Source organism: Balaenoptera borealis (assembly GCF_965194805.1).
Source record: "Balaenoptera borealis genome assembly, chromosome: 3".
NCBI lineage: Eukaryota > Metazoa > Chordata > Mammalia > Artiodactyla > Balaenopteridae > Balaenoptera > Balaenoptera borealis.
Genome location: NC_138866.1, coordinates 107,146,241 through 107,173,730, shown reverse-complemented (window position 1 = coordinate 107,173,730; position 27,490 = coordinate 107,146,241). Strand labels below are relative to the sequence as shown.

At 37.0% G+C, this 27,490-nt stretch overlaps 1 protein-coding gene and 1 long non-coding RNA gene across 5 annotated transcripts in view; one reads left to right on the top strand and one right to left on the bottom strand.

Annotated features, from left to right (window-relative positions):
• ADAM10 (ADAM metallopeptidase domain 10) overlaps window positions 1-27,490 on the top strand; it is a 114,269-nt gene that overhangs the window by 8,830 nt on the left and 77,949 nt on the right. For all 4 annotated transcript variants that reach the window (XM_082388096.1, XM_082388098.1, XM_082388099.1 and 1 more), the window contains exon 2: window positions 18,323-18,473. In XM_082388096.1, coding sequence (XP_082244222.1) covers window positions 18,323-18,473 — 151 coding nt within the window. The remainder of the gene's footprint in view (window positions 1-18,322; window positions 18,474-27,490) is intronic.
• Window positions 301-27,490, bottom strand: part of LOC309626862 — an 844,624-nt gene continuing 817,434 nt past the window's right edge. The window contains exon 2 of the long non-coding RNA XR_014243453.1: window positions 301-3,623. This is a non-coding gene — a long non-coding RNA (uncharacterized lncRNA). The remainder of the gene's footprint in view (window positions 3,624-27,490) is intronic.

Genomic DNA, 27,490 nt, shown 5'->3' with positions numbered 1-27,490 from the left:
CTTGAGAACAGATACTAAATCTCTTGATGGTGAGATATAGGTTATATCTTTTACAGAAGTATCTGTTACAAAACTTTTGTGATACGGAAAAAGAAAAAAACATTTTTTAAAGTTGGATTACCTTTAGTAAATACCAGTATCCTGGTGACTTTGAAAACAGTCACAGGAAATAAAATACTGTTCTCAAATTGTGAAAAGGGAGAGAGCGCCTTAACATCTCCAGTGGCAAGGAGACCGAGTTATGTTTTTTCTACTTAGAACCTGCTGACCATTTTTCTGCCTGTCTTGTATTGTAGGTGATTTTTTTTTTTTGGTGTTGCTTTACTTTTTTAGTTTTTTTTTTTTTTTTGAAAATTAATTATGTTTTCTCCATCTTATAGGTCCAGTCCAATTATTCTTCTACCAATTTTACACATAGGCATTTGCTTGATATACTGTTTAATTTTTCCTAACTTTTTATCTTAAAAATGTATGTATTTTCTGAAAGGTTGGAAGTATATATAGTCCAGTTAACATTTATATACCTTTAACCTAAGTTTATTAGTGGTTATCTTTCACCACATTTGCTTTATCGCTGTTAATATATATTCTTTTTTTGTTCTGAACCCCTAAAGTAAGTTGGTACCCTTAAATACTTAAGTATGCATCTCGTAAGGTTAAGGACATTGTCCTTACATAACCAAGAAGATTCTTTTTTATTTTTTAAGTGTTCAGATTTCCCATGGAGCTTGTAGGTACTAAGTACCATGTGAATTTATTATATGTTTGTGAAGGCCAGATTTCTGGCAAGTACAACTAAGGACTAGAAGGTAAAACACTGTTGGTATGCTTTTATGTATAGGTAAAAAAGAGTAAGAGGAGAGAAAGGAGACATTGACAGAATAACTACACTGCAGGATGGAGCTATTTTATGTAGGAACAATGGCACAATAACATAATAGCCTAGAGGTTATCATATCATTATGACCTCTTAGGTTAAAGATGTTAATAAGGGTGAGCCTGGCTCAAGAAGATGTTAAAGTAGAGGGAAAAAAAATCAGTAATGGTTCAAAAGGAAAGATACTAGGCACATAGATAAACTTCAATTATCTAGAAATATTCCTCAGTGGAACCTGTCATTTTCCTTTGATGTCAAATTACTAACATCTTACTGTACTCTAGGTTAAATGTATTTTATTTTCGTCATTGTCTAGTAACAGATCTGTTTCTCCATTGTTAAGGACTTTACATGATGAGAACGTCTTCAGTGAGTATTGTATTCTTTATCAGAAGGGAGAAAAGGAGTTAAAGATTGCCATCCATTGAGTCCTTCCTGTTACCTTCCCTGTCATTCATGTTGCCCTGCTTGGGTAATATATCAGTGATAAAAGAAGCTCCAGTTCTGTATTCAGGGGCAGCAACAGAACATTAGTTTTTTTGCATTGTTTGTTGCTGTTTTGTGTTTTACTCCTAGGCCTCTAGGCTATGATTCCTTTTGTACAGATCTATTTCATCTAAATAAAGGATTTAAATTAGAGGAAGAAAACAGTAGTCTGTTATGGGCCACAAATCACATGTAAATTTAAATGGCAACAGACCTTTGGAAGAAGAAGTTTCTGTGCTGGTAGTTACTTATTAGTTGGTTAAATAACCCCTAATATGATGATGACCCCTATATTTGTATCGCCAGCCCAGGACTCTCCCTTGAATTCTAGACTCCTGTATCCCAGCTACATCTCCAGCTAGATATCTGGTGGGCATCTGAAACTTAACATGTCCAAAACCAAACCTCTGATTCCTCTTACCCCAGTCTTTTTTCTGTAGTCTTTCCCATCTCAGTAAATGGGAGCTCCATTCTTCAGTTGCTTAGGCAAAAAACTTTGAGTTATCCTTGATTCCTCTTTTCACTTACACCCTACATGCAAATTCTGTCAGCTTCTCCTTAAGAGTATATGCAGATTTTGACAACTTCTCATTAGCTCCACTGCTACCGCATCCATGTCACTTTAATTTATGTAAAACCTGCTGACTCTTCTCCCTGTTCTCTTGTTCTCCCAGTCTCTTCTCAACATAGCAGTCAATGTGATTGTGTTCAAAAGCTGCTTTGGTCAAAACCATCCACTGGTACATTGTATACTTTAAAATGGTTAAAATGGTGAGGTTTATGTTCTGTGAATTGTACCTCAACAAAAAAGTAATAGCAAAATACATAAAAAATAAAAAAAAATTCGGTGGCTTAATATTTTAAGTAAAATCCAATGTCCTTATAGTGGCTTCTAAGGCCCTTCCTGAGGTACATGTATGCTTATTCTCCCTACCCTCTGCCCCCAGTCCTTCCCCACTGTTCGTTTCTGCTCCAGCCACACAGAGCCCTTTAAAAATTGCCAGGCTTGCTCCTGTCTCAGGGATTTTGCACTTGCTGATCCTTTTACATGGAACAGTTTCCCCCTTAGATTGCTGTATTATCTCCCCTCTTTCTTTTTTATTTTTTAAGTTAAAAAAAAATTACGTGGTGGTGAAATACACATAAAATTTACCAGCTTAACCATTTTTAGCTGTGTGGTTCAGTAGTATTTAAGTACATTCACATTGTTGTACTTCTGTTAAGTCTTTACTCAAATATTATGAAGTCTTCTGATTACCTCATATAAATACATACATATAATACAAACCCCTTCCTTGGCATTCTCTATCCACTCACCCTGTGATAACACTGTTATAGCCATCCGAAGTTATTTACTTGTTCACAGGGAACTCTATTCAATATCCTGTGACAACCCATAATGAAAAAGAATATGAAAAAATATATACGTATAACTGAGTCACTTTGCTGTACAGACACAGCATAACATTGTTAACACAACAACACAACATTGTAACACAACATTGTAAATGTTAACACAACATTGTAAATCAAATATCCTTCAATAAAATAAAAAAATTGATTATGCGCCAAAAAAATGAAGTTATTTGCTTGTTTGCCTTCCTTCTCTAGAATAAAATTTCCTAAGGTCAGTAATTTTGTTTTGTTAGCTGCTATATTCCCAGCATCTAAAACAATGCCCATATAGTATATAGTATATAGTGCATATAGTAAGTGCCCATTATATGTGCTGAGTGAATAGATGAATGATTACTGAACTAGATAATTTCACTTTTTATGAATTACATAAGAATTCCAATTTTCTAAAAGTATGTCTGGAAAAAAAGCCTTCAAAGCTTATAATTTATCTTTTTTACTTTAATTGACTTTAAAATGGAATGAAAATACCATTTCTGTTAGTGTATTGGTTTTGCTCATTATTTTTATATGCCCAGTTAATTAAAAGAATTAGGTAAATTAGACTAGAAGGGGAAATGTAGAATGTCTTCATGGTTATCTGATTTTACTGAATAAAACTTGTAAACTTTGCTATATTCCTAAGATGAAACTTTAAAAAACCCATTTTCATTTTAGGGTAAATTTAGAATCACAGAATGTTCAAGCTAGAAGGAAGTTTTGGGGACTTCCCTGGTGGCACAGTGGTTAAGAATCCTCCTGCCAATGCAGGGGACACGGGTTTGAGCCCTGGTCTGGGAAGATCCCACATGCCGCGGAGCAACTAAGCCCGTGTGCCACAACTACTGAGCCTGCGCTCTAGAGCCTGTGAGCCACAACTACCGAGCCCTCATGCCACAACTGGTGAAGCCCCCGCTCCTAGAGCCCGTGCTCCGCAACAGGAGAAGCCACCACAATGAGAAGCCCGTGCACCACAACGTGGAATAGCCCCCACTTGCCACAACTAGAGGAAGACCATGCGCAGCAATGAAGACCCAATGCAGCCATAAATAAATAAATAAATAAATAAATTTATAAAAAATAAAAGGAAGTTTTGTAGTCTTGGGTGGGTCGCTTAACCTCTCTGTGCCTTATCTTAAGATTAATTGTACTTACCCTGCAAAGTTGTTAGGAGGGTGAAATGAGATAATACATTTAGCCATAATTTACTGAATTCTTACCTGTTATGTACTGTATACTATTCTAAGCCCCTTTATATATATTAAGTAATTTAATCCATATAACAACACTGCTAGGTATAGGTATTGCTATTTCACTTATTTTATAGACAGGGAAAATGAGGCACAGAGAGGTAGGTAACTTGCCCAAGATCACTCAACTAGTTAGTGGCACAGTTGGGATTCTAACACATGACTTATAAATGAAGATAATGCTTGCTAAACTGTTGAAACATAAAGTAAGATATGTTGACCATATACTTCCACGGTTATTGAAAAACTTCATTACGAAAAGGAATATAACATTTTTAACTGTCCAGAAAGTCATGCAAAATGGTGATGAAAGCTGCATGGGTAATTGCAGAGACAAATACCTGAAATACACTCATAGAATCAGTAGAAGATTAAAAAAAACTTACCTAGCGAATAGATCTATAATAATTTTAATTTTAACAAGTAGCACTTCGCAAATACTAGACCTGTTAGAAATTCTGGTACTTCTTGGATGAGTATCATAGATCACATTTTCTGATGATTGATTTATGGCTCTCTTATCAGCAAGGTATAGGCTGCTTTCTTTATAAATTCAAATGAAAATGGCAATTTCCGTGAAACGTTGAGTGGATTCATTAATTCTTACAGCAAACATTTACTGAGCAACTGTTTTCTTACTCTGTTCTAGGTAATGAGGGTACATCATTGAACAAATCAAAGTCCTTGTTCTCATGGAACTTCTGGTGGTAGAGGGATATGTCAATAAAAACATGAAGAAAGAGCAGGATATTAGAATGAGTGTGATTGGGACATAAGCTTTTAGATAGGGTGATCAGAGAAAGCTTCTGAAGAAATTTTGTAGATATCTGAATGAAGTGTGCCAACCCTGCTTTGGGGGAAGATGTTCCAGGCAGAGGGACGATAAGGAGACTAATGTGGCTGTAATACACAGAGTAAGGGGAGAGTGGTAGAAGATAAGGTGAGACGGGTATGGAAGTGGAGTGGGGGAATGCAGCCCCTTATGAGGATCATCTTCAGCGTTATAAGCCACAGTTATGACTTTTTTTTTTTTTTGAGATTATAAATCATGATGAAGGCTGTGGAGGGGGAACAGCGGGTGAGGGGGGTGGGTGAGGGGTGGAAGATTTTGAGCAGAAGAGTGACACAATGTAACTTTATTTGAACATTATTACTCTGACTGCTGTGTGAAAAATAGACTGTGGGGGGCAAGAGTGGAAGCTAAGAGGCCAGTTATTTGCAGTGGTTTTTGATTGTCTAGAACCTTTTGAACCTTGCTTTGTTTGGCACATTTTCAGCCTTTTGAATTCCATCTCCTTAATTTAGATTCCCCAGCCTTTCATTTGCAACTAGGACACAGGCATGTAAACTAGTCTTCTGAACTAGGCTCCTCTAATCAGAAGCATCACCGGAGACCCGGATTCTGAACTGAGCAGACATGTATGCTTGCTGAAGTTTTGCCAATAGTGTGCATCTTTCAGACTGTTAGGACACATTTTTCCCTAGTTGTTTTAAGGTTGTGTTTCTGGTACAAAAGTGGGATTGGAGAGGCAGGACAGTGTTGGTGTTTTTCACAAGATATTTTGGGGGTAATTATGGTGTGTACTGCTGCTGCTGGGTATACCTGGATAATCTTGAGGAAGATAAAATGGGGACGGTTCCAATATTATTGTCAAGTAGTAGAATATTACTTCAAGTAATAGACTTGTATCAGAAGTATGGGAATTGATTAAGATCATAATGGAGAATGCTTTAGTGTTTATGGAAAAATCTTTAAGTTCTGGGTGAGGTTTCCTGTGTAGGATCTGCATGTTGGGATCACTGGTTGTCGTTTACTCTTTTTTATCCCCAACTTTTACTACTTATGTCTGTCCTATTAACAAAAATATAGTTACTTATGAATAATGAATCATTATAGGATGCTTAATAGTTTCTTGGAGGTGAGTAGAATGTTGATTTTATTTATTTTCCTGAAGGGAGGACAAGCTGGACTATTTTGAATTGTCTTTGTTTTAGATTCTGGATTTTTTTTTTTTTTTTTGAAAAAGTGTATAACTTAAGGAAGAGTAAAAGAAAGGCCAAATACCCATATGCTTACCACTTTGACTCACCATTTTTCTTTAAAAAAAATTTAATTAGCTTTATTGAGGTATAATTTCCATACAATAAAATTCAGCAATTAATTTTGAGAAAGGTATATAGTTGTTTAACCACCACCACCATAATGATAATAATAATAATATAGAACATTTACATTAACCAATAAAGTTCCCTTGTGCTCTTTGCAGTCAATTCAAAATCCTTCTGATTTCCCTTTTGATTTCTTCTTTGACCCAAGGGCTATTTAGAAGTGTGTTAAGTTCCCAATATTTAGGAATTTTTCCAAGTATCTCCTACTGATTTAATTGCACTGTAGTCAGAAAACATACTCTCTGATTTCGGTCTTTTAAAATTTATGGAAACATGCTTTATGGCTTAGAATTAAGGTCTATCTTGGTGAATACTCCATGTGCCCGTGAAAAGAATATATACTCTGTTGTTGGGTGGACTATTTTGTAAATGTTAATCAGGTCAAGTTGTTTGATAGTGTTCAGTCCTTATTTTTTGTCTACTTGTTCAGTGAGGAGTGTTCATGATTTCCAACTATAATTTACATATTTGTCTACTTTCAGTTCTGTCAGCGTTTTTTATTTTTAATTAAAAAAAAAATTGTCCTTCTCATTCTTTTTTTTTTTAAAAAATTTATTTCTTTATTTAGGCTGTGCCAGGTCTTAGTTGTGGCACGTGAGATCTTCATTGAAGCACGTGGGATCTCCAGCCGCAGCATGTGGGATTTTTTTTTTTTCTTGGTTGTGGCATGCGAACTCTTAGTTGCGGCATGCATGCGGGATCTAGTTCCCCAACCAGGGATTGAACCTGGGCTCCCTGAACTGGGAGAGGGGAGTCCTACCCACTGGACCACCGGGGAAGTCCCCCGTCAGCTCTTTCTTCACATACTTTAAGCTCTGTTATGTGATGCACATTTAGGATTGTTTTTAAATGTAAATGATCCAAACACTCCAATTAAAAGGCAGAGATTATCAGATTGGACAAAAAAGCAAGACCCAGCTCTATGCTGCCTACTGTGAACTCACATTAAATACGTAGGCACAAATAGATTAAAAATAAAAGGATGGAAAAGAGATACCATGCCAGTCAAAAAAAAAAAAAAAAAGGAGTGCTATATTAATATCAGACAAAGTAGATTTTAGAACATAGAATATTACAAAGAATAAATAAGATCATTTGATAATTGATAAAGGAGTGAATTAATCCAAAAGGCATAATACATAATAATCATTGACATTTATGCATGTAATAATAGAACTTCAAAAATCAATTAAGCAGGGCTTCCCTGGTGGCACAGTGGTTGGGAATCCGCCTGCTAATGCAGGGGACACGGGTTTGATCCCTGGTCCGGGAAGATCCCACATGCCGTGGAGCAGCTAAGCCTGAGCACCACAACTACTGAGCCTGAGCTCTAGAGCCCACAAGCCACAACTACTGAAGCCCGCGTGCCTAGAGCCCGTGCTCCGCAACAAGAGAAGCCATGACAATGAGAAGCCCGCGCACCGCAACGAAGAGTAGCCCCTGCTTGCCACAACTAGAGAAAGCCCACGCGCAGTAACGAAGACCCAATGCAGCCAAAAATAAATAAAATAAATAAATTAAAAAAAAAAAGAACAACAACAAAAAATCAGTTAAGCAGAGAACTGCAAGGAGAAATAGAAAAAGTCATAATTACAGACAGAGATTTCAATACCTTTCTCTCAATAATAGAACAGATAGATAGAAAATCATGAAAGATATGGAAGGCTTGAACAACACTGTCAGCCAGTTGACCTGGTTGACATTTATAAAACACTGTACTCAATAAGTGCAGAGCTTGACATTTCTAGAACACTCATCCATTAACAGCAGAATATACATTCTTTTCAAGTGTGCATGAAACATTGCAAGGATAGACCAAATTCTGGGTCATAAAATAAGTCTCAATGTATTTAAAAGGATTGATGTCATACAAAGTATGTTCTCTGGGTATAGTAGAATTAAATTAGAAGTCAATAACAGAAAGATAACTGAAAAATTCACCATATTTAGAATCTAAATAACAGACTTCTGAATAGCACATGAATAATAGAAGAAATCAAAAAGGAAATTAGAAAGTATGTTGAAAAGAATGAAAATGGTAACACAGCATAACAGAGTCTGTGGGATGTTGCTAAAGCAGTATTAAGGGAACATTTATAGTACTAAATACCTGGATTAGAAAAGAAAAGTCTTAAATCAATGGTCTTTACTAAAAAAAGAAGAGCGATTAAACTCAAAGTAAGCAGAAGGAAAGAAAGAAAGATCAAAGTGAAAAATAAAAAAATAGAAAGCAGAAAAATAAGGAAAATCAAAGGAAATAAAAATTGGTTCTTGAGAAGATCAGTAAAATCAGTAAATCTCTAGCTATCCTGATCAGGACCAAAGAGTGAAGATACAGATTACCAATATCAGGCATGAGGGAGGTAACATCACTATAGATTCAAAAGATATAAAAAACATAATGAGGGAATATTATGAACAGCTTTATCTCCATAACTTCAACAGCTTAGGTAAAATGGACAAATTCTTACCAAAGGTCACTCAAGAAGTAGATAACCAGAATAGCTGTTTATATATCAAATTGACATCATTAATCACCTTTCACAAAGAAAATTCCAGGCCAAGATGGCTTCACTGTTGAAGTCTATCAAACATTTAAGGAGGAAATAATACCAATTCTACATACATTTGTCTAGAAAATTGAAGAAGAGGTAATACTTTCAAGGTCTTTTTTTATATGGATACCAAAACTTGACAAAGACAGTCCAAGAAAACTACAGACCAGTGTCTCTCATGAACATAGATAACAAAAATTCTAAACAAAATTATAACAAATTGAATCCAACAATATTATAAAGCATAATATACTACATTCAAGTGGGATTTATATCAGTAATGCAAGGTTGGTTTAACATTAGAAAATGAACAGTTTTTTAAAAATTGAAGTATAGTTGATTTACAATGTTATGTTAATTTCTGCTGTACAGCAAAGTGATTCAGTTATGCATATATATACATTCTTTTTAAATTCTTTTCCATTATGGTTTATCACAGGATATTGAATATAGTTCCCTGTGCTATACAGGAGGACCTTGTTGTTTATCTGTTCTCTGTGTATTAGTTTGCATCTGCTAACCCCAAACTCCCACTCCACCCCTCCTCCATCCCCACCCTTGGCAACCACAAGTTTGTTCTCTATGTCTGTGAGTCTGTTTCTGTTTTGTAGATAAGTTCATTTGTGTCATATTTTAGATTCCACATATAAGTGATACCATATGGTATTTGTCTTTCTCTTTCTGACTTACTTCACTTAGTATGATATTCTCTGGTTCCATCCATGTTGCTCCAAATGGCATTATTTTGTTCTTTTTTTGTGGCTGAGTCGTATTCCATTGTATATATGTACCACATCTTCTTTACCCATTCATCTGTTGGTGGACATTTAGGTTGTTTCCATGTCTTGGCTATTGTGAATAGTGCTGCTATGAACATAGGGGGTGCATGTATCTTTTTTTTTAAATTTTTATTTATTTATTTATTTTATTTATTTTTGGCTGCATTGGGTGTTCGTTGCTGCACGTGGGCTTTCTCTAGCTGTGGCGAGCGGGGGCTACTATTTGTTGCAGTGCGTGGGCTTCTCATTGTGGTGGCTTCTCTTGTTGCGGAGCACGGGCTCTAGGCGCACAGGCTTCAGTAGTTGTGGCACGAGGGCTCGGTAGTTGTGGCTCTTGGGCTCTAGAGCGCAGGCTCAGTATTGTGGAACATGGGCTTAGTTGCTCTGTGGCATGTGGGATCTTCCCGGACCAGGGCTTGAACCCGTGTCCCCTGCATTGGCAGGCGGATTCTTAACCACTGTGCCACCAGGGAAGCCTGCATGTATTGTTCTGAAATATAGTTTTGTATAGATATATACCCAGGAGTAAGATTGCTGTATCATATGGTAACTCTATTTTTAGTTTTTTTTTTGTTTTGTTTTTTTTGTTTTTAAATTTAATTTATATTTATTATTAGAGTAATATTCCATTGTGTACGTGGACCACTTCTTCTTGGTGCGTTCCTCGGTTGATGGACATTTTCATTGCTTCCAAGCGCTGGCTATGGTAAATATTGCTGGCGTACAGGTTTGCCAGCCTGTGACTTTTTTTTTTTTTTTTTTTTCACACACACACACTGTATTTTATTTTTACAAGAGATAAATAGACTGACACCAAGCATTGTACATGGATGACCACAACCAAAGCAACAATGATTGCAATTACCAAACATGAAACACACTCATACTATGTCATAATATTGACATTCAGTCCAGTAATCCTCCACTGTAACAGCTCCTTTACTTTGCAGTGAAAATTGATTTGTATATTCTTTGCCTCTGAGTCCTTGTGGGATTTTTTTTTTTTTTTAAATTCAGACAGAAAGTCACAAAAATTATACTCATCCTCATCAGTTCACTCAGTCCCATGTAATTAATTTTTTTTTTCATCTTGATCTTTTGTTAGCACTTTTATGAGTTCATCAGTTTTTCATTAGAGTTCTGAAAATGCTTATTCATTCAGTTCAGCAGTACAGTCAGTTACCAGAAACCTGTACTTGTCAGAGTCTTTTCCATGAATTTCTTGAAGATGAAACCCTTTTATAGGAACATATTTGCAAAATCATCAGAGTACACCCAGAACTGTCTGTAAATGACAAAAGACTTAAAAATGACCATGGTTAAAGATTTGATGAAAGTTCATAATAATGCAGTTGACAAGAAAATTAGTTATTTCTGAGATATACATTTTAAAGTAATAACTAGGATTATTACTTATAACATTATACCAGAACATATAGGATTTTTAGAAATTTCATGTAATGTCTGAAACATTTATATTAACATATTTCCATACATATTTCCATACAGATACAAATATACGATTTTTAGAAATTTCATGTAATGTCTGAAACATTTATATTAACATATTTACATACAAATAACCCAATGAAAGTTTAGTATTAGTTGTTTTGTTTGTTTTTTTATACTGCAGGTTCTTATTAGGCATCAGTTTTATACACATCAGTGTATACATGTCAATCCCAATCGCCCAATTCAGCACACCACCATCCCCACCTCACCGCAGTTTTCCCCCCTTGGTGTCCATATGTCCATTCTCTACATCTGTGTCTCAACTTCTGGCCTGCAAACTGGCTCATCTGTACCATTTTTCTAGGTTCCGCATACATGCATTAATATACGATATTTGTTTTTCTCTTTCTGACTTACTTCACTCTGTATGACAGTCTCTTGATCCATCCACGTCTCAACAAATGGCTCAGTTTCGTTCCTTTTTATGGCTGAGTAATATTCCATTGTATGTATGTACCACAACTTCTTTATCCATTCGTCTGTTGATGGGCATTTAGGTTGCTTCCATGACCTGGCTATTGTAAATAGTGCTGCAATGAACATTCGGGTGCATGTGTCTTTTTGAATTACGGTTTTCTCTGGGTATATGCCCAGTAGTGGGATTGCTGGGTCATATGGTAATTCTATTTTTAGTTTTTTAAGGAACCTCCATATTGTTCTCCATAGTGGCTGTATCAATTTACATTCCCACCAACAGTGCAAGAGGTTTCCCTTTTCTCCACACCCTCTCCAGCATTTGTTGTTTGTAGATTTTCTGATGATGCCCATTCTAACAGGAGTGAGGTGATACCTCATTGTAGTTTTGATTTGCATTTCTCTAATAATTAGTGATGTTGAGCATCTTTTCATGTGCTTCGTGGCCGTCTGTATGTCTTCTTTGGAGAAATGTCTATTTAGGTCTTCTGCCCATTTTTGGATTGGGGTATTTGTTTCTTTGATATTGAGCTGAATGAGCTGTTTATATATTTTGGAGATTAATCCTTTGTCCGTTGATTCATTTGCAAATATTTTCTCCCATTCTGAGGGTTGTCTTTTCGTCTTGTTTATGGTTTCCTTTGCTGTGCAAAAGCTTTGAAGTTTCATTAGGTCCCACTTGTTTATTTTTGTTTTTATTTCCATTACTCTAGGAGGTGGATCAAAAAAGATCTTGCTGTGATTTGTCAAAGAGTGTTCTTCCTATGTTTTCCTCTAAGAGTTTTATAGTGTCCATCCTTATATTTAGGTCTCTAATCCATTTTGAGTTTATTTTTGTGTATGGTGTTAGGGAGTATTCTAATTTCATTCTTTTACATGTAGCTGTCCAGTTTTCCCAGCACCACTTATTGAAGAGACTGTCTTTTCTCCATTGTATATCTTTGCCTCCTTTGTCATAGATTAGTTGACCATAGGTGCGTGGGTTAATCTCTGGGCTTTCTATCTTGTTCCATTGATCTATGTTTCTGTTTTTGTGCCATTACCATATTGTCTTGATTACTGTAGCTTTGTAGTATAGTCTGAAGTCCGGGAGTCTGATTCCTCCAGCTCCATTTTTTTGCCTCAAGACTGCTTTGGCTATTCGGGGTCTTTTGTGTCTCCATACAAATTTTAAGATGATTTGTTCTAGCTCCGTAAAAAATGCCATTGGTAATTTGATAGGGATTGCATTGAATCTGTAGATTGCTTTGGGTAGTATACTCATTTTCACAATGTTGATTCTTCCAATCCAAGAACATGGTATATCTCTCCATCTGTTGGTATCATCTTTAATTTCTTTCATCAGTGTCTTATAGTTTTCTGCATACAGGTCTTTTGTCTCCCTAGGTAGGTTTATTCCTAGGTATTTTATTCTTTTTGTTGCAATGGTAAATGGGAGTGTTTCCATAATTTCTCTTTCAGATTTTTCATCATTAGTGTATAAGAATGCAAGAGATTTCTGTGCATTAATTTTGTATCCTGCAACTTTACCATATTCATTAATTAGCTCTAGCAGTTTTCTGGTGGCAGTTTTAGGATTCTCTATGTATAGTATCATGTCATCCGCAAACAGTGACAGTTTTACTTCTTCTTTTCCAATTTGTATTCCTTTTATTTCTTTTTCTTCTCTGATTGCCGTGGCTAGGACTTCCAGAACTATGTTGAATAATAGTGGTGAGAGTGGACATCCTTGTCTCGTTCCTGATCTTAGAGGAAATGCTTTCAGTTTTTCACCATTGAGAATGATGTTTGCTGTGGGTTTGTCATATATGGCCTTTATTATGTTGAGGTAGGTTCCCTCTATGCCCACTTTCTGGAGAGTTTTTATCAGAAATGGGTGTTGAATTTTGTTAAAAGCTTTTTCTGCATCTATTGAGATGATCATATGGTTTTTATTCTTCAATTTGTTAATATGGTGTATCACATTGATTGATTTGCATATATTGAAGAATCCTTGCATCCCTGGGATAAATCCCACTTGATCATGGTGTATGATCCTTTTAATGTGTTGTTGGATTCTGTTTGCTAGTATTTTGTTGAGGATTTTTGCATCTATATTCATCAGTGATATTGGTCTGTAATTTTCTTTTTTTTGTAGTGTCTTTGTCTGGTTTTGGTATCAGGGTGATGGTGGCCTCATAGAATGAGTTTGGGAGTGTTCCTTCCTCTGCAATTTTTTGGAAGAGTTTGAGAAGGATGGGTGTTAGCTCTTCTCTAAATGTTTGATAGAATTCACCTGTGAAGCCATCTGGTCCTGGACTTTTGTTTGTTGGAAGATTTTTAATCATAGTTTCAATTTCATTACTTGTGATTGGTCTGTTCATATTTTCTGTTTCTTCCTGATTCAGTCTTGGAAGGTTATACCTTTCTAAGAATTTGTCCATTTCTTCCAGGTTGTCCCTTTTATTGGCATAAAGTTGCTTGTAGTAGTCTCTTAGGATGCTTTGTATTTCTGCGGTGTCTGTTGTAACTTCTCCTTTTTCATTTCTGATTTTATTGATTTGAGTCCTCTCCCTCTTTTTCTTGATGAGTCTGGCTAATGGCTTATCAATTTTGTTTATCTTCTCAGAGAAGCAGCTTTTAGTTTTATTGATCTTTGCTATTGTTTTCTTTGTTTCTATTTCATTTATTTCTGCTCTGATCTTTATGATTTCTTTCCTTCTGCTAACTTTGGGTTTTGTTTGTTCTTCTTTCTCTAGTTTCTTTAGGTGTAAGGTTAGATTGTTTACTTGAGATTTTTCTTGTTTCTTTAGGTAGGCTTGTATAGCTATAAACTTCCCTCTTAGAACCGCTTTTGCTGCATCCCATAGGTTTTGGGTCGTCGTGTTTTCATTGTCATTTGTCTCTAGGTATTTTTTTATTTCCTCTTTGATTTCTTCAGTGATCTCTTGGTTATTTAGTAACGTATTGTTTAGCCTCCATGTGTTTGTCCTTTTTACGTTTTTTTCCCTGTAATTCATTTCTAATCTCATAGCGTTGTGGTCAGAAAAGATGCTTGATATGATTTCAATTTTCTTAAATTTACTGAGGCTTGATTTGTGACCCAAGATGTGATCTATCCTGGAGAATGTTCCGTGCGCACTTGAGAAGAACGTGTAATCTGCTGTTTTTGGATGGAATGTCCTATATATATCAATTAAATCTGTCTGGTCTATTGTGTCATTTAAAGCTTCTGTTTCCTTATTTATTTTCATTTTGGATGATCTGTCCATTGGTGTTAGTGGGGTGTTAAAGTCCCCCACTATTATTGTGTTACTGTCGATTTCCTCTTTTATAGCTGTTAGCAGTTGCCTTATGTATCGAGGTGCTCCTATGTTGGGTGCATATATATTTATAATTGTTATATCTTCTTCTTGGATTGATCCCTGGATCATTATGTAGTGTCCTTCCTTGTCTCTTGTAACATTCTTTATTTTAAAGTCTATTTTATCTGATATGAGTATAGCTACTCCAGCTTTCTTTTGATTTCCATTTGCATGGAATATCTTTTTCCATCCCCTCACTTTCAGTCTGTATGTGTCCCTAGGTCTAAAGTGGGTCTCTTGTAGACAGCATATATATGGGTCTTGTTTTTGTATCCATTCAGCCAGTCTATGTCTTTTGGTTGGGGCATTTAATCCATTCACGTTTAAGGTAATTATCGATATGTATATTCCTATGACCATTTTCTTAATTGTTTTGGGTTTGTTTTTGTAGGTCCTTTTCTTCTCTTGTGTTTCCCACTTAGAGAAGTTCCTTTAGCATTTGTTGTAGAGCTGGTTTGGTGGTGCTGAATTCTCTTAGCTTTTGCTTGTCTGTAAAGCTTTTGATTTCTCCATCAAATCTAAATGAGATCCTTGCCAGGTAGAGTAATCTTGGTTGTAGGTTCTTCCCTTTCATCACTTTAAGTATATCATGCCACTCCCTTCTGGCTTGCAGAGTTTCTGCTGAGAAATCAGCTGTTAACCTTATGGGAGTTCCCTTGTATGTTATTTGTCGTTTTTCCCTTGCTGCTTTCAATACTTTTTCTTTGTCTTTAATTTTTGCCACTTTGATTACTATGTGTCTCGGTGTGTTTCTCCTTGGATTTATTCTGTATGGGACTCTCTGCGCTTCCTGGACTTGATTGATTATTTCCTTTCCCATGTTAGGGAAGTTTTCGACTATAATCTCTTCACATATTTTCTCTGGTCCTTTCTCTCTCTCTTCTCCTTCTGGGACCCCTATAATGCGAATGTTGTTTCGTTTAATGTTGTCCCAGAGGTCTCTTAGGCTGTCTTCATTTCTTTTCATTCTTTTTTCTTTAGTCTGTTCCGCAGCAGTGAATTCCACCATTCTGTCTTCCAGGTCACTTATCCGTTCTTCTGCCTCAGTTATTCTGCTATTGATTCCTTCTAGTGTAGTTTTCATTTCAGTTATTGTATTGGTCATCTCTGTTTGTTTGTTCTTTAATTCTTCTAGGTCTTTGTTAATCATTTCTTGCATCTTCTCAATCTTTGCCTCCATTCTTATTCCGAGGTCCTGGATCATCTTCACTATCATTATTCTGAATTCTTTTTCTGGAAGGTTGCCTATCTCCACTTCATTTAGTTGTTTTTCTGGGGTTTTTTCTTGTTCCTTCATCTGGTACATAGCCCTCTGCCTTTTCATCTTCTCTATCTTTCTGTAACTGTGGTTTTTGGTCCACAGGCTGCAGGATTATAGTTTTTCTTGCTTCTGTTGTCTGCCCTCTGGTGGTTGAGGCTATCTAAGAGGCTTGATGGGAGGCTCTGGTGGTGGGTAGAGCTGACTGTTGCTGTGGCGGTCAGAGCTCAGTAAAACCTCAATCCAGTTGACTGTTGATGGGTGGGGCTGGGTTCCCTCCCTGTTGGTTGTTTTGCCTGAGGCAACCCAACACTGGAGCCGACACGTGCTCTTTGGTGGGGTTAATGGCAGACTCTGGGAGGGCTCACGCCAAGGAGAACTTCCCAGAACCTCTGCTGCGAGTGTCCTTATCCCCACGGTGGAACAGAGCCACCACTCGCCTCTGCAGGAGACCCCCCAACACCAGCAGGTAGGTCTGGTTCAGTCTCCCCCAGGGTCACTGCTCCTTCCCCTGGGTCCCGATGCACACATTACTTTGTGTGTGCCCTCCAAGAGTGGGGTCTCTGTTTCCCCCAGTCCTGTCAAAGTCCTGCAATCAATTCCCACTAGGCTTCAAAGTCTGATTCTCTAGGAATTCCTCCTCCCGTTGCCGGACCCCCAGGTTGGGAAGCCTGACGTGGGGCTCAGAACCTTCACTCTAATGGGTGGACTTCTGTGGTATAAGTGTTCGCCAGTCTGTGAGTCACCCACCCAGCAGTTATGGGATTTGATTTTACTCTGATTGCGCCCCTCCTACCGTCTCACTGTGGCTTCTCCTCTGTCCTCGGACGTGGGGTATCCTCCTTGGTGAAGTCCAGGGTCTTCCTGTCAATGATTTTCCATGAGCCAGGTGTGATTCTGGTGCTCTCGCAAGAGGGAGTGAGAGCACGTCCTTCTACTCCGCCATCTTGGTTAATCTCCCCCTATTTTTAGTTTTTTGAGGAACCTCCATACTGTTCTCCATGGTGGCTGCACCAACTTACATTCCTACCAATAGTGCAGGATTGTTCCTTTTTCTCCACACCCTCTCCAGCATTTATTATTTGTAGACTTTTTAATGATGGCCATTGTGACCAGTGTGAGGTAGTACCTCATTGTAGTTTGTTTATTTTTTAAATTAATTTCACCTGTTTCTTTTTACTTTTTTAAAAAATTTTATTTATTTATTTATGGCTGTGTTGGGTCTTCATTTCTGTGCGAGGACTTTCTCTCTAGTTGCGGCAAGTGGGGGCCACTCTTCATCGTGGTGCACGGGCCTCTCATTATTGTGGCCTCTCTTGTTGTGGAGCACAGGCTCCAGTCGCGCAGGCTCAGTAATTGTGGCTCACGGGCCTAGTTGCTCCGCGGCATGTGGGATCCTCCCAGACCAGGGCTTGAACCCATGTCCCCTGCATTGGCAGGCAGATTCTCAACCACTGCGCCACCAGGGAAGCCCCCCTCATTGTCATTTTGATTTGCACTTCTGTAATAATTAATGATGTTGAGCATCTTTTCATGTGTCTGTTGGCCATCTGTATGTCTTCTTTGGAGAAATGTCTATTTAGTTCTTCTGCCCATGAAAATCAGTCAATTTAATTTTCCATATTAATAAACTAAAAAGAAAGAACCACATAACCATCTTTTTAAAAAATTTATTTACTTATTTTTATTGCAGTATAGTTGATTTACAATGTTGTGTTAGTTTCAGGTGTAAAGCAAAGTGATTCATTTATACATATTTTATATATATGTATTTTTTCAGATTCTTTTTCCTTATAGGTATAACTCCCTGTACTATATGGTAGGTCCTTGTTGGTTATCTATTACAATCATCTTAATAGATGCAGAAAGAGTGGGTGACAAAAGTCAACATCTCTTCCTGATAGTTTTTATCAGCAAATTATTAATAGAAGATAACTTTGTCAACCTGGTAAAGGACATCCTAGACTAAACCTGTGGCTAACATCAAAACTTGTGTGTGTGGTTAAAATTCCCATTATAATAAGCTTTTAGGGACTTCCCTGGCAGTCTAATGGTTACGACTCCATGCTTCCGCTGCAGGGGGTGCAGATTCGATCCCTGGTCGGGGAACTCAGATCCTGCATGCCGCACGGCATAGCCAAAAAAAAAAAATGTATATGAAAATAAAGTACTAGGATTAGTGAAACAGTTTCATATTTATAGATATTTGAATCATCATGGAATCATATTAGAACTAGAATGGGCCACAAGATGACATTAATTCAAATTGTTTATTTTTTATAGGTCAGTATGGAAATCCTTTAAATAAATACATTAGACATTATGAAGGATTATCTTATGATGTGGATTCATTACACCAAAAACACCAGCGTGCCAAAAGAGCAGTTTCACATGAGGACCACTTTTTACGTCTAGATTTCCATGCTCATGGAAGGTGAGTAAATTTATGCTGACTGTGTCTGAAGTTCCCATGTATTCAATCTATATTAAGAGAAGAAATTTATACCCTTAATTTTCCTTCTCTAATGGAAAGATCCCCATTTGGAAATTCAGCCTACACTGAAATTTGGTGTATACATTAAAAAATGTTTTCTTTTGAAATGGATTGCCCTTTTTATGTTGTCAAGGAAACAGTCACATTTAAATGTTTTTAAGTTTATGAATCAGATCCTCTGTTGTATTATTAGAGGATATGTCTTTAAAGAAGAGTCTATGTTTATTTTTCAGCTAATTTTATGTGTTTTATGGCCTATGTGTCTGTTCTCTGGTGCCAGCAGTGAAGATAGCTAGTTGTAGGCCATTGAATAAGTCATTTAATTTCTCATTAACTCAATTTTATCAGCTCTAAAATGACAACTTGTAGACAGATGACCTACTGTACTGCTTAATTCTCAGACAGAATTGTTAAGGAATAAAGAACAGGGAGCCAAGGGAGAGAGGTAAAAAAAATCACATTTATTTAGTCCTGTTGTGTTCCAGGTACATAGATGCTTTATATGCATTTTCTTATTTAATCTCTCTACACCCAAACAAGGTAAATCCTTTTACATCCAAGGAAACTAAGACTCAGAGAAGTTAAATAACTTCTTTAAAGTTATGTAGCACAGATTATACCCGGACCTGGCTGATTTAAGACCCCATATAATTTTTTTCTTTGTCTGTTAGGAGTACTCAGATACAAAATCTTCTAGTATTCTTTGTCAGATTCTCTGCCTTGCCTGCTGTAATGAATGTCTATTCCTTTTGTACTTTTTCTACAGTTGTAACGCTGATTTATTATTCACCTCCTAATAGGTATCCCAGCTTCCATTCCATTCATTATTAAAGCGATCCTATGTACTGCTACTAGATGACTCTTCCTTAAATGCTTCCTTTTTCACATCAGCTTATTGCTCTAAAGTCTTCAATTAATGATTGTTAGGCAGATTTCTTAACTGGGCTTTCAAGATTCTTTGTAAATTAACTCAAGTCTATTCTAAACTTACTTTGTTCCACTTCCCAATATTGTGTCTGTTTCATTCAGAATGAGCTTCTCATTGCTGAATATACCATGTACAGTTTGTTTCCTGTGTTATTTATCTTAAATTCTGATCATCTTTTAATACACAATTCAAGTTCTACTTCTTTGAAGCTTTATTTACACCTTCCTCTGAACCTTTAAATTACTTACCTGTACCATTGGCATTGGTTCAATATCTCTTCCTTTTCATGTGTGTATTTCTTGTTTATTTTTCTGTAACTGTGTTTTTTCTTCCTCACAGGCAGACACATGCTACTATTTAGTGTGTCTACTATTTGCCCTTATATTATAGATACTCAAGGAAGATTTTAATGGATGAAAAAAATCAGATAATAAGAACTGCTATGATACAAAGTATTTTGCACATGGAAATAAATGCATTACTTAACTTAATTTCCATATTACAAAACAATGATCATTATAGAAAAAAGTACTTTCAAGTTATAAAATCTACTTTGTTTTGAAGGAAGAAAAAATTCATTTCAGGATCTGTTCTTCTAGATAGAAATTTTAGTGATGGCAAATCATGTAAATTTTTATGACCCTTAACCTCAGAAAAAATTTTAATTACCCATTCTTTATTGGTACCATGAAATAATAAGCAATCATTAAGCCTTCCTAAGTTTTTAGCAACTATCTCAAAGTAAATTTAATGCTATATTGCAAATATCGTGTGACTGCCAAAAGGAAAAGTTGAGATTCTAGCTGCCTTTGGTTTGGATACCACATTTCTATTACATCATTAGATTTTTATTAGCTCCATTACGTAATTCATATTGAACATATGGCAAAACCAAATCCCTACCTCCTTTTGTTTTTTTTGGTACATGTGTGAAAGTAACTGAGAGAGAGTGTACAAGTACACGCTGTTATTTAGTTATTCTGATAGGAGCTGCAAGATGTGCGTAAGTCATTGTATAAGAAGAAAATGTGATACGGTGTTTTACAGATAAAATGCTGTAGATATTCAAAGGGAGGAGGACTTACTTCTGGCTGAGGCTCTCAGCAAAGGACCTGGACCCAGGAAATCTCATTCTGTGTATTAGTGGTTATCTTAGGTACTTTTAACAGAAATCTGTTTAATTAACTATATACATATACTACATTTTCTAGAAGAGATCTGAATTCAGGAATTTTATTTTGTTGTCTCAATTATTATACTTGTATATTCACACTGTCTCAGAGTTTGTGCCCTAAAACATGGTTATTGTAACTACCTTCTAACATACCGTGTTAAAAATGTGATGATCTGATAGTTTTATTTCTCCCTTTCCTTGAAATACGCCTACAAAAATGACCTTGATAAATATAATTATAGATTTCCTGCTAAGTTTCTTCTCCTTCTCCACCATATACAAAATGTTGGTTTCGGGTACTAGCACAGCCTCTGTAGGATGTGGGTATGTGTGTGTGTGTGTATGTGTCTTTCAGTATTAAAATCATCCTTTGTTCTGTTTGTTTTATGCCTAAGCACATGAACACAATTCTTTCAACCTGGCTTCCAAGTTTCATAAATAAGAAAGGGTGGATCACATCCCAAGTTTACAAATACCAGTGTTAAATGAAGGAGTGTCGAGATTCTTTAAGCCTAATGTCCATTCTTGAGAATTCCATGAAAAACCATTGCTCTTTTTTTTCCCTTCCAGTTTTATTGAGATAATTGACATATAGCACTGTATAAATTTAAGATGTATAGCATAATAATTTGACTCATATACGTCATGAAGTTAGATTTTCTTTTCTCGTGTGTATATGTATTTTTAAACATTTCCTTCATGTTTTGTTTTCCATTATATACTTTGGGCAGTCAACTTTATTTTCTGGTCTTCTCATGACTTTGCTAACTTTACTGCCTTTCATAGATTTGCATTTGAGTAGGAAGCTACTTAGTAAAGAACCTGTGATTTTTATAGGAAGTATAATATATGTATTGAAACAGTCATAAACTGGGTAGAGAAAGGAGTACTGTGGTAATTTGGAGCCTGAATGGTGTTCCCTTCTGACTTGACATGCGTTATCTAGAGATTTCTTTTGAGCCTTAGCTTCCTCATTAGTAAAACCTTGAAGTTTGGATGAGATAATGTTTAAGGCCTCTGCCTGCTTTAAAGTTCTACAAAATATATTAGTAACACTCAAGTGACTAAATTAAAAAAAACTCAAAACACTGTCTAGTCAGTAATAAACTATTTTTTATGCTTCTGTGTTTAATTGTTTAGGTACATAATGAATAAATCAAAAATTGTTTCCATCTAATGTGTGATTTGTATATAGTGTAAAAGAGACCAAAATTTTATCTAAGTACAGTACGATGTTTTGGAGTTTTCTTTTTTCTGGTTTTGATAAGATAATTATTCCTATAGCCTTAATTGTACATTTACAAACTGTTCAAAATAAATGGTCAGATAATTTGATTTGAAGTTTTCTTTGCAGTGTGAGACTCAAGTTCTCCCTGCCTCTGAAATGTGAGGGTATCAAGGATGTGGCCCAGGTAACCTGTAAAAGGCATAAGTATTCTCTTTGGGTCCTGACTGGAGCTGGGTTAGTCACGAAGTGTCTTGGACTTTATCTTTGCCATATCATGAGTAGCGTAGCAGAAACCCAGGATGCTTTTAACTCCATAGACAAACCACACACTTTAAGAAGCAGAAGTGAGAATCTAGGGAGCACAGATAGATGCCAGCTCATAAAGAAGAGCAACAGAATAAATTAGAATTGTGTAAAAATGCTATTGTTACGGATATGGAAAAACAAAATTTGAAAAAATACTGACCTGGCACTGAAATCTATTCCAACAAGATTTGAGCAAGTTTGAGCAAAAATTCCTAAGGGAAAATGGTATTTATTTGTACCTATTTTATGGCAGGTACAGTGCCCTTTAGCGTATACTTTTGTTGAAGTATATTTCACACCACTCTGTCTCAGCAGTGGACTTTCTAGGATATGCAATTCTTAATTATTGCCTGATTGCCTGATTCCTCGTTACACAGAAATTAAAAGCCTAACAAATATGTTTTTTAACAATCTGAAGGCTACACTGGCTATTTGAATTACTTACTGAAATAAGAAGTAGCAACTGAGTTGTGTTCATGTTAATTCTGTGTTGAAGAAGTTAAATTGAGAGCTGATGATGGCTCTGAGCTTAGCTTGGATAAGATTTTAACATGAAATATCATTTTTATTTTTCATGTTTTTAAGCACTAACTAGGGTTTATGTAGAAGAGGGAATGAGTTTTAAAAAACTGAGCTTCCTCTTGTTTTGAAAAAGGAATGGAAATAAGAGTGTAAAAGTATTTTTCTTTTGTTTTTTAATTTAATTAATTTAATTAATTTATTTTTGGCTGCCTTGGGTCTTCGTCGCTGCACGCGGGCTTTCTCTAGTTGCGGCGAGCGGGGGCTACTCTTTGTTGTGGTGCACGGGCTTTTCATTGCAGTGGCTTCTCTTGTTGTGGAGCACGGGCTCTAGGCGCACGGGCTTCAGTAGTTGTGGCTCGCGGCTTTAGAGCGCAGGCTCAGTAGTTGTGGCGCATGGGCTTTGTTGCTCCGTGGCAAGTGGGATCTTCCCGGACCAGAGCTCGAACCTGTGTCCACTGACTTGGCAGGCGGATTCTTAACCAGTACGCCACCAGGGAAGCCCAAGAGTGTAAAAGTATTTTTCAATTTTTAATTCTTTGGATTCATCGTTTCCTCTAAAAGTTGGTCTAAAACAGGGTTATATCTGATAGCACGTTGAATGTCAAGAGTTTCTAGAGTTGGTGACGTAGACAGTAAATGTCAGAAATTAGGTATATGCCTGGTAGGAAAGCCCATTCATCATTCCTCAATTACAGTCCTCAATTGTAAGTTATATTTCATACTAAAATGTTGTATTTGTAGTTCGGTCTTTTGTGAAATAAGCACCCCAACTCAGATTGAATTCGGATTCATAGCCAACCTTGTTTTTTTCTGTTCTTTAAGTGACTAAGCCCCCTCTAAGTTGTTGTGTTATTTCTTAAAAGTGTAGCAAGGATTTTATGTAACTAAATGTTGTTTAAATGTTTATCCTATTTCATTGTACCTGAAAATCCTGTATATAACTGTGTTGAATGGATATGTTTAGTTTATTGGTTTTATAATATTATGCTTGTTTGGATTGTTTTATTAAGCATCAATGAAATCTTGTATAGTAAGAAACGTAATACTTTAAAACTGATAAATAGGTTTAAAAAAATCTTTCGTAATTACATACACACTTCCTATTTGAAATACCTTCTGGATACCGAGATTCCTCACTTGGTTGTATCATAACCTCTTTAACTTCTTCTTTTTTTTTTTTTTTTAAATCCTGAACTCCCCGATGGGTTTCAGGGAGGTTTTTTTTTTTTCTTTTTTAAAGATTTATTTATTTTATTGATTGATTGATTGATTGCTATGTTGGGTCTTCGTTTCTGTGCTAGGGCTTTCTCTAGTTGCGGCAAGCGGGGGCCACTCTTCATCGCGGTACGCGGGCCTCTCAGTATCGCGGCCTCTCTTGTTGCGGAGCACAGGCTCCAGACGCGCAGGCTCAGTAGTTGTGGCTCATGGGCCCAGTCGCTCCGCGGCATGTGGGATCTTCCCAGACCAGGGCTCAAACCCGCGTCCCCTGCATTAGCAGGCAGATTCTCAACCACTGCGCCACCAGGGAAGCCCTCTTTAACTTCTTAAAGCTTTTCTCTACTTCTTTGGATTGAGATATATTTTTGATACTTGTACATAGGGATAAAATTGAGTTGTTAATTTGTGTGCATCTCTGAAGTCTTAAATTCTAATCACTTTGTACTAGTTAGGTTCCAAAATAGTCTGTACTGGGAGAATAATGCAGAACCCACAAATCAAATATAAACATGAGTCTAGCATATCAAGAATCTTTGATATGACAAATTGTTGTGTTATGCAGCAGCAGTAGCCATTGTCTTTTTTTTTTTTAAAGAAACCTTAAATCACAAATTCCGTTAAATGGAATTGAATGAACAAATGTATTGTGCATTTCCTTTTATTATGTTTATTTGAGCTACAAGAGATGTTTCTCTAGTTTTAATATGCCATAATTTACTAAGTCCACTTGCATATTTTATTTCAGCCCTTTCATTGTTTTTTTATATAAAGCATCCAATGTATTTCAGGTACCTTTAGTAGCCACTAGGAATAGAGAGGCTGAACAAGAGAAGTTCTTACTGTTGTGGAGTTTATGGATCCATGAGAAATAGAGGTATTATATTAGCAATGACTGCTGTGATAATTGTTAAGAAAGGAACGTTTAAAAGATTGCTGTGGGAGCATTGGGGATGCTCTCTTGTCTGGAGGTCAGGGAAAGCCACTCTTAGAAAATGGCGTTTAAACGGATCCTGGAAGGATGACTCAAGAAGGAGATGGTTAGGCAAGAAGGGGAGGAAATGTATTCTAGACAGAGGAAACAGCATGTGCAGAGATACTGAGAGGCGAAGTAGCATGTTCATGGAATTGAAGGAATTTCAGTATGGCTGGTGCTTAAGATGTGAGGGAGAATGGTTTCGAATTAGTCTGACATAAGCAGGAGCCAGATCTTTGAGAGTTTATGTAAGTCATGGTGATAATTTTTTACTTAGCCATGGAAGATTTTATTTATTTATTTATTTATTTGGCTGCGTCAGGTCTTAGTTGTGGCACGTGGGATCTTTAGTTGTGGCCTGTGGGATCTTCTTTTTAGTTGCGGCATGTGGGATCTAGTTCCCTGACCAGGGATTGAACCTGGGTCCCCTGCATTGGGAGTGTGGAGTCTTAGCCACTGGACCACCAGGGAAGTCCCAGCCATGGAAGATTTTTAATAGTAAATAACTTTATGAGGTTTAAAAAGTCCAGTCTGGCTGCGAATGAAGAGTAGTTTAGAAGCGAGTAAGGTTAAATGCATTGAGACTAGTCCTTGTGGGAAGCTGTGGCCTGGATTAAGATGGTACTAGAGATGATGAAGGAGAGTGAATAGATGTGAGAGATATTTTGAAGGTAGAATTTGTTGGGCTTAGTTGATATATAGTGAGCTACAAAGAGAAGGAGTCAGGGATGACTTTTCTAGTTTGAGCAATTGAGTGACTACTGGGGCCATTTACTGAGATAGGGAATACTGGAACAGATACAAATTTTGAGGAGAAATCATAAGTCGGTTTTGGACATGTTATGTGAAGTTCATGAAGGAGAGCCCAGTTGTGAAAATGTTGCTAAATGCCAATGTTTAAGTTGTAAGTGGAGGAGGGGGTGCAAAGACTGAAGAGTGGTAAGAAAAGTGGAAAACCTGAGAGCATGATACCTAGAAGCCAAGGGAAAAGTGTTTCCAGGAAAGGAGTGGTTAATTGCTGCTTTTTGCTTTTGTCGTGCTGAATATTACCAGTATTCCTAGTACATGTTACTTACCCTTCTTTGAATTTCTCTAGTTCTGTTTGATCTTGCTGATCTAGTTATACAGAGTAATTCAGATTTGGGTACTTCTTAGTCATGAATAAGGGTAAAGAAGTAACTTTTTTTTTCCTGTTTGAATCTCTAATGATTCATGATAATAACCAGTGATCTTTGGGCATTTTGGTTGCGAGAGCATATTGGGCCAATATCTTTGAGGAACCATCTCTACTAATTCTGTGGTGATTGAGTATAAGGACCTGGTTATCTTCTGAGTATAGCTTGGCTAATTTTTCCTAAATGTATGAAATACAAACGTATTTTATTTGTCCATAATAAAACCATTTTGACCATATACGTGACTCCCCCAATTTTTTAATGTTTCGCTTTCAACAGTAGCTTACTCGTACCTGTCAAACTGAGTGAGCCTTTCACATTCTTTGTCTTAAGAGACTTCAGAGGTCACTTTGTCCAACTTCATATTAGATGACATTTTGGAGACATGGTCACTCAACTTCACTCAACTTTTATGTATTTGAAGTCCCTGAATAGGAGATTTTATCCATGCTTTCTGTGAATGTTTAAAAATCTGCTTTATTAAAACCTTTGCTCTTGGGGCTTCCCTGGTGGCACAGTGGTTGAGAGTCTGCCTGCTAATGCAGGGGACACGGGTTCGAGCCCTGGTCTGGGAAGATCCCACATGCCGCGGAGCAGCTGGGCCCGTGAGCCACAACTACTGAGCCTGCGCGTCTGCAGCCTGTGCTCCGCAACAAGAGAGGCCGCGATAGTGAGAGGCCTGTGCACCGCGATAAAGAGTGGCCCCCACTTGCCACAACTAGAGAAAGCCCTCGCATAGAAATGAAGACCCAACACAGCCAAAAATAAATAAATAAATAAATAAATAAATAAATAAAAAACAAAAACCTTTGCTCTCTTACACTTTTTCTTGTTTTAACAAACTACATGGTGATAAGATGATGGTGTCTTCTCCTTAAGTTCTTGTCACTTCATCATCAACCAGTTATTCACAGCTTATCAGTATTAAGTCTAGAGTAGAAGTTCTCATCATTGTGTTCTTTTTCTTTTAGAAGTTGACATCATCAGCAAGGCAAATCAAAAAACTGTTAAACACTTTGCTGTAGCAGAACAGCAGTACCTCTGCTTCATCAGAAACTTTATCTTAAGTGAGAGGGAGGCTGAGGATAAGAAGTCAGTATAGAACCTACTTACCCAAAGGGAAGGAGACCAGAGCTACTTGCGTGGTCACAGTTGGATGAGAGGAGCCTGGGAGTGGGGCTTGGAGGAGGGGTTTGGATCTTCAGGCCTCTCTGGATGTGGAAAAGTAACAGGGGAAGGAAAATGTGCATGGGAGTGGAATCCTTGAGGACCATAGGGGAAGAGATGGTAAGTTTTATTTTTTAAAAAGAGAGATTTGAGGGCTTCCCTGGTGGCGCAGTGGTTAAGAATCCACCTGTCAATGCAGGGGACACAGGTTCGACCCCTGGTCTGGGAAGATCCCACATGCCGTGGAGCAGCTAAGCCCGTGCACC